This window comes from Papaver somniferum, chromosome 9 (assembly GCF_003573695.1).
Source record: "Papaver somniferum cultivar HN1 chromosome 9, ASM357369v1, whole genome shotgun sequence".
Lineage (NCBI taxonomy): Eukaryota > Viridiplantae > Streptophyta > Magnoliopsida > Ranunculales > Papaveraceae > Papaver > Papaver somniferum.
This window is the reverse complement of record NC_039366.1, coordinates 101,206,734-101,214,646: the sequence shown is the minus strand read 5'-3', so window position 1 is coordinate 101,214,646 and position 7,913 is coordinate 101,206,734. Positions and strand designations below refer to the sequence as shown.

Genomic DNA, 7,913 nt, shown 5'->3' with positions numbered 1-7,913 from the left:
ACGTTCAGGTTTGGATTGATTCCAACCGTAGAAATTGGTTTTACATCCAGGTTGGATTGATTCCAACTGTAGAAATTGATTTTACGCCCAGGTTTGGATTAAACCGTAGAATTTTATTTGCATGTAGTTTTACGTCCAGGTTCCTTTTAATTCCAACTGTAGAAATTGATTTTACGTCCAGATTTGGATTGATTCCAACCTTAGAAATTGGTTTTACGTCCAGGTTTACATTGATTCCAACCGTAGAAATTAATTAAATTAAAATTAATTAAAGGGTTGTTCGGTCATTACAAAATTATTTGAGATAAGGGGTTCTTGATATTACTTCTGGAATCTGGATGACCTTTTTTTGTCCTATTAGGTGAAACCCCTCTAATGGAATATGACGCCCCAATAACAGCCTTCTAGCTTTTTTGACTAAGGTTTCAGTGGGGCGTTTGACATTTCCATCGGAGTCTAATTGGTTATTACCATAACATACATTCAATTGGCTTTACTCACGAAACATTCGTTCTAGTAAGATATCATTGGCAGATGATTAGAATAATAGAAAAATCTCAAACAAGATTGATAATACGAAAACTTGATTTCTCTACTTATACAAACCTCTCTAATTAACAATTTAGTATACAACCAACCAAGTAGCCAAGGTTGAATAGCTCTTCTTTGGATTACACTACATGATAATCAGCAACTGTATTCTTCAAGGATCCACAAATGTGTATTTAATTTACTGAAAAACTCTTCTCGGGCCCTTTTCTGTATCTAAGCAGGAAATCCCGAGGATCACATCCATCAATTGCTCCACTAGATGAGTATAGAGAATTGCAAATGAGTTCCTCAAATTCGCACCTGAACATTTGGTCGGGTTGTATTTGCTGGCCGGGTGGAATCAACATCTACCTTTGGTTTATCCTTGATGAATTTCTTTGAATCCGGGGTTTTGCTGGCAATGGCTCTATTGAGCCGCCTGGCTGATTGCGGACCAAGACCTGTTAATGAACATTATAAACAAGAGCTTTAAGCATAGATAGAGAAGTTGTTAATGCTGCTAATGTTTCAAACCACTCTCAACTGCTTACCAACTTTCTTAAAAGATTTTAGAGTCAACTTTGTTAACCCAAACTGAGTTAATTTGCAACACTGATGTATATAAGACTTACCGCTGTTAGGCAGGGACAGCCGCTTGTTTGTTTGTTTGTCGTGTTGTTTCGGTCTTTCTTTTGGATTACTGTAGGATCTGGCTACTAATCGTGTCTTCGTTTCTTCAATTGGATCCACTGGAGACATATTGGGCTTTGACATGCTTGGTGGTGTTCCCACTGTTGCTAAAATACTAGCAGATTGGCCGGATGAAGAGCCGGTTCCATCAGAATGAGATGCACATAGATTTTTATTTGAGGAATCCAATGGTGAACTGGCTTTCTTATTGACTGCTGTGAACGATGTTGTTTTGATGCTAGTCATATCCTTCGTGATTCCGTTTTCTTCCTCTTCTGAATTAATCTCGAGGAATCGATTTTCCCATGGACGAACTGCCATCCATCTCTCCAACCAATTCCAACCCCAGTTGCTTTTATCAGGTTCAAATCCAGTATGGGATGCCTGCTGCCTTGAACCAGCCTGCCACTGTGAAGTGATGGTTTTAGGCTAAGACAACTTATACACGAAACAACTTCAGATGTAACGAGGACAAATGCTTTTGTACATCATTAATTACCTGATGAGCCAGAGCATATGCCATTGCTCTCTCACGCTTAACTGCCGCTTCTTGTCTTTTCAACAACTTAGCTTGAATTTCTTCCACAGACCCAGCACTATCACACCATCCTTCCTGCATCAATATTCAACAATCAATAACGACATACATACAATCACTCAGCTAATCAATCAGGTGCCCACTACTGGAAACAAAGAAGGGCAACCACTACCAGAAATAAGTATAAGAGGGCTAGAAGAAGGTACAAAACATCATCGCAGTCAGGAAGAAGAAAAAGGAATTTCTGAAATGACGGTACAGGGGATTTTAATTCTAAAGTTTAATAAAGATGAAGAATAGTTACGTGACATGTCAACAAGTATCAAGTTGTTATTCAAAGGGAGAAGTAAGCATCCTTCAACACTACCTGTCAGAGAATTATGCAAACAGAGGTTAAAAATGTCACAAAAAACAGGTGTCCCATTAAGAGTGTGATTCTATTGGAAGGCAGATTACTTTTTAACTCGCTTATATATCTGGCCGAACTAAGATCCATTTCAAATATTTTGGTCGATTTGAGATCAAATTTCCATTAACATGTAGTAGCATGACAACTGACGTGTTCTGAGATACAAACCATGGGAATTGTATATATAACATGGACCTTAGCAGCATACTGACAGTCTTACCTCTATTTCCTTTACGTGAGCTTCATGCTGAAGTTGTTCCTGAATTTTTTGTTGTGACGACTGACTTTCCAATGCTATGCGAACACGCCTTGCTCGGACACGAGCCTGAACTCTAACCAAAGCTTGCATGCAGCGAAGAGTTATTGCAGCTTGCTTTCTTACAGCATGACCCCTAACAAGTGCCTGGAGCCTCACCAATCCTTTTAAGGCCTTCAGCGCTCGTCTTGCCTGCAAACAGAAAATGGAAATTTCAACAGAATCCTTTCTTTCTCCTCCAACAAGCAACCCCTTTTGAAGTCCCAACTTAGTTGGGTATTGAAACCCATGTCTAAAATACTGACTTGAATATAACACATATATATATCATACTCTCCAGAAGCGTTTCTCACCCAAAACGATCCCAAAGAGCTTTAGAAAGTACTTCTGAACGACTAGGTTATGTAGAGGTGCCAATGGAGGGGGTTGCAATGGTTAAATGTTTTCATTACTATTATCATGGACCCTAGTATATTTTTGAGATATGGGCGCAAACGGTGATGAAGTTTTCGACAAGTTAATGACCCGATCCTGGACCACTGTTAATTACAAAATAGTCGAAGAGAAAATCTTCAGTTCATAGTCAAAAATTAGTAACAGTGGACATCACCAACTCTATGTTAAGTTTTTTCCCAACAATAGAATGATCCGAGAAAGAACTACAAATTAAAATGTACTGATGATGCAAATAGAAATAATCATACCAGAAAACCTCGAAAAGCTGTCTGTATAAGCGTGGCAGCCCACTCCTCTTCCTCATTCACTTTAGTTTGATTTACATCCTGTACTTGGAGTGAGCTATCAGCAGAGCTGACATTATCTGAATCAATATGAACACCGTCATCTCCTACTTTTGGATCTATATCTAGGGAAAACTCTTCCTTGAGTATATTATTATCAATCTGGATGGATTGTTTTCTACGATGCCAAAACCGACTACCAGGTGAAGCCTTCTGTAATTATAAGAAAAGAAGATATAAGTGCTTGAGAAACAAAGAAATGCAGAAAACGAAGGCGGGATCCATGCTATATAAAACAACTAAACAAGGCCTCTTTGGGTTGCAGAACGATTTATACTCACCGCTCATTAAAAGCCAGATATGTCAAATGTGCGAAAAGTCTAGCCAGGCAGTAATGAAATGCATCATACACAAAGCACTAGTTGAACAGCAAAGTTGGCCCAAAAATGGTCCTCGAAAGATAAACAGCAATGGAAATCAACAGCTTAAGTATACAACAATGTAGAATCTTGCTTATATTACTTAGAGATTATGGAGCACGTGAGCAACTTCAAATTACAGTCACTCAAAAATTGGTTACTCGGAATCATGGCAACTTCTGAATCTTTTCCGCTGATAAATCACATACTTAAAAATTAACAAGAACCACCAACATGAGTAGTTCCCTCCTATAATCTAGCTAAAGGCTACAGTTGGAAGCCATAAAAGACAGGACAATAAAATTATTTCAACATGCCAAAGAGCAGTACTGGAAAGTACAAAGCAGCAGAAATCACAGAAACACCAAAAAGTTACTATTTAGTATAAAGTGAAAGAATGCACTACTCACATTCTCATCTTTCTCTGACTTCTCGGAAAACTGTGATTTTTCAGGCTTTTTTAAGCCAACAAGTGCTTTAAGCCATTTCACACCCATTACGGCAGTTAATTAAGCTGTCAGAAATAAATACCTGCCAAGAAAGAAAACAAATATCAGTATTTAAGTGGCACTTAGATCAAAATTTAGCATAGCAGGACAAAATGCATGAAAGGAAATATGAAAAAAATTAATATGATGACACATTTGCAATTAGAAAGGAATTATGAAAGAAAACCATTGAAGGCTTGAACTAACTTAATACTGACCCAGTTTATGTTATTTACTAGGTACTTTAATCTTCCAAAATGACTACTAATAGTCTTTTCAGTGGATAAGTTTCTTCTAAAGTTACTAATTAACCACCAGCAACACCACCATTATCCCACACCTAAATAACTATTTTTTGCTGGAGCGTAAATCTTGCTAGTTGCTCCCACAAACAATACATTGGTTATAGTAGTATTACCGCCACTTTTCTGCGATAAATTTCAGACACTTTTAAATCAAGTTAACAAATCCTTGAATAATTCTAGCAAAACTATACATGAGGCAGTGAAGAAATTGTAATTCCCAAGGTTTTCTAGATTGTATTCAAGCAAGAGCTTGACCATTAGAATAGTGATTAACTGTTTTGTACTCTTATCCCTTTTCTGGTAGCTATGAGAGCCTTCTCGAACATGTTTATTGTTTAGGTTTTAGAGTAGTAATACCCTATACTTTGCGACTCCTACTTCCCCTTAAGGTCTATAATCAAGGACAGTGTTGCTTTGTTTTACAAGGTCGTTAAGACTTGAATATAATCTATGTAAGATAAATCAGAACCACAAGCATGAATACAACTACTAAACCTTGATAAATGCAAATGAATTTGAAGACACTCTTCCAGTGTCACTTAAAGGAACACGATTATGAAATTCACAAATACGAATGGAACACAATTTATATCACGGGATCACTAGGTCATATACCGTAACCAAAAAAAAAGAAACACCATTTCCATTGGAAACCCAAAATCTCCCTGATAAATTCTTACCAAAAAGTTGAAACCCAACCAATTCCTATCCATCCTAGAAAAACCTAAGTAAGAATGAGGTCAAGATCATCCAGAAATTGGCACCTGTATCAGGAATTTCCTTGAATGGGTCACCAACTTAGACTACAAATTGGGAACATAAGTTAACAATAAAACATCCGTGAAATTCTATTTGCTTCCACTTAATTTCCAACAAAGACACTAAAAGAACGAGAATCCAGAATCACTATATCATTGATTTCTCAAATTGAATTTGACGACTCCAAGCCCAAAAATATAAAGAAAAACCCTTCATTTTCAGCAAAAATAAAAAAATAAATTGATCACCCTTGGCATTCTCTTTGTGTACAAGAGCTTCTATAAACACATGAAAAAAAAGTAGAAGATAACATTCCCAGAAACAAAAACACAAAAGTTACAGCAAGAAAACAACTAGATTATCACGAGAACTCAGTTGGAGTACAATGTAGATCTAATAAATACTATTCCGCCAAACAAGTTGACATATATAATAATTCACTTGTACATAAATCAAAATCAAACAACAACAATAGCAACTCATCAAAGAGAAACAAAATGCAAAATAAGAACCCTAAATAAAAACTCACCTGTGAGTGTATAAGTTTCCATTAGTTAGTAGTAGTTGTTGAAGAAGAAGAAGATGAAGCAGGAATGAAGCAAAACGAAACGAAATCTTTAATCATCAAAACAGATAACGTCAAATTCAAAATAACCAATTCTTTCTTTTCCGCTCTATTTGGCTTTTTACTTCCACGATCCAATTCCAACTCTCTCTCTATATATATTACTACAATCTCCTCATCACTCCCTCTTTCTCTCTGCACTTTAACGTTAACTAATTAATTAACGTTAAAGTTTTCTCTGATAATAGCAGTAAAAGGACAACTTACTAAATTTTGTTAAACGTGGGACCCAGTTTCAAATTTAATAAACCTGTCCTCAACTGTTGCATCAAACTTGATGTTCGGAGGCATATGATTAAGTTTCTTTGTGATAAAATGCGCAACGGTGAAGTCACATTATGGGAAGTACAATAGCCAGTAAGGAAACGACACGTGAAAAATGTTAGGTCGTGGCGCTTTGTCTCAGCGACTCAACTCCCCGGGAGTTACTCCACGATTTTTAAGAGGGAAAATACGGTTTAGTCCAAAATCGCATCCAAATATACTAGTTAGTCCACACTCATTCAACTAGGTATAATTTAGTCCAAAATTATTTAAAATATGAAAAGTACACATATAATCTTCCTGATTTACAATTTAGTCCAAACATTACAGTTTAGTCCAAAATGACTCACAATGATGTCAGCAATTTTAAATAACATAAAAAAATTAAAAACAATTTATCTTTCGAACCATTTGTCTAAAATTCACAAACTTTATATATTCGGAAAGTTCTTTCCAGAGCTACAAAAAGAGTACCCATATGACTATAATTCTCATTTTGTAAAAATCTTAGTTTACATTGACGTACAAGCATGTACATGTCCACAAAAATCCAGAAAATCAAAAGACAAGATAAAGTGCACCAATTTGTACACCACATACAACCCGCAACAATGACCATTTTGTCAACTCTGCTGCCATTATTCGATCTCCTTCATTTTCTCAATCGTTGTTATCAACAACAATGACCATCTGCAAGATAGACCCAACAGAAAATTTGAATTAAAACGTGGACAACTTGATCATACCAGATCAAACCCAGTTCTGAGCTACGGGTGCAACTGTCTGCTCAAAAAAGAAAAGAAAAAGAGCCGTGGGTATCATCACTTTCACGGTTTCACTAGTACTTTTGGGTAAAAAGAGCAAGTGATCAGAGCTAAGAAAGAACAAACCTTGCCTTGACGAATATCTTCAATTGCATCACCTACATAAGCGACTTCACCCGTTGGTGTATCCCAATCAGGCTCATCCTTGTGCATACAATAATCATCAGTTGTAGGAAGCATATCCGCTGCCAGTGTCTCAAATGCACCTGATAATTTAGCATGTTCAACCCCAGAAACAACTGCAGCTCCAACTCTGCTTCCACCTTCGCATGAATTACTCGGTCTAATCATTGGAAAAGTCTATGTGTTTGCATTTGTTCCAAATGAGTTCTCACACCTTAGCCCACTGAACCAGTTATAATATTTCTTCCATCTTCATAACAAATAAAGTAATCAGATTAATCCCCAGAACAAACAAATTCAAAGAAACCCAAACATATTTTAACAATTTCACAAAATAAAGGAACCTTCATAATACTAGTTGCAAGCTCTTATATAACTAGGCACTCATTTGTTTCACAAAGATAGGCATATTTGTTATTTAGAGTTTACTAAAAATGATAGGTATGTTTATTTTGGGTTTGGTCAAAGAAAAATAAAATATGTTTATTTCTAGGATGAGAATGACAGTGAAATCCACCATCTTAGTTCCTACAAAAGGCTTGTTTCTAGGATGAAATGACAATGAAATCCACCTGCACTCATCTTGTTACAGGTGCACCAATATGTACACTTGTATTAGAGGTGCACCAATTTGTACACTTGTATTTGGGGTTAGTTTATCAAGTAAAAACTCCCCTTCTCTGCCTCACAACCTTTTGCTTGCTGACAGCATATTTTCAGTAGAAGTTGAAACTAAAGTCACAAATATTCATGTACAGAGCTAACAAAAAAATAAATAAATCTAACCTCTAAAAATTCACTACCAGCAAGAGCCATTGCACGATGAAAGCCTCATTCAGCCGACTAATCAGAATCGACCCAAACCAGATTAAGCCTTCCAACTATTGCAGAAAGACCTTATTCACATATCTTGGAGGAGATCTGTATTGTCAATAGCATCAA

The 7,913-nt window shown here is 36.5% G+C and overlaps 1 protein-coding gene across 2 annotated transcripts; it reads right to left on the bottom strand.

Moving 5' to 3' along the window:
• Positions 1-511: 511 nt before the first annotated feature.
• On the bottom strand, positions 512-5,907 carry LOC113314021 (protein IQ-DOMAIN 1-like). 2 transcript variants are annotated; one of them, XM_026562799.1, is made up of 7 exons: positions 5,665-5,907; positions 3,994-4,114; positions 3,129-3,377; positions 2,389-2,616; positions 1,721-1,834; positions 1,164-1,629; positions 512-992 (listed from the first exon to the last, which is right to left on the bottom strand). In XM_026562799.1, the coding sequence occupies exons 2-7, from the start codon at positions 4,078-4,080 to the stop codon at positions 841-843; spliced, it is 1,296 nt and encodes a 431-aa protein (XP_026418584.1). In that variant the 5' UTR covers positions 4,081-4,114; positions 5,665-5,907; the 3' UTR covers positions 512-840. The 2 variants fall into 2 exon arrangements, with proteins under 2 accessions (XP_026418584.1, XP_026418585.1); XM_026562800.1 differs by having other exon boundaries at positions 1,164-1,623.
• Between the last annotated feature and the right edge of the window lie 2,006 nt (positions 5,908-7,913).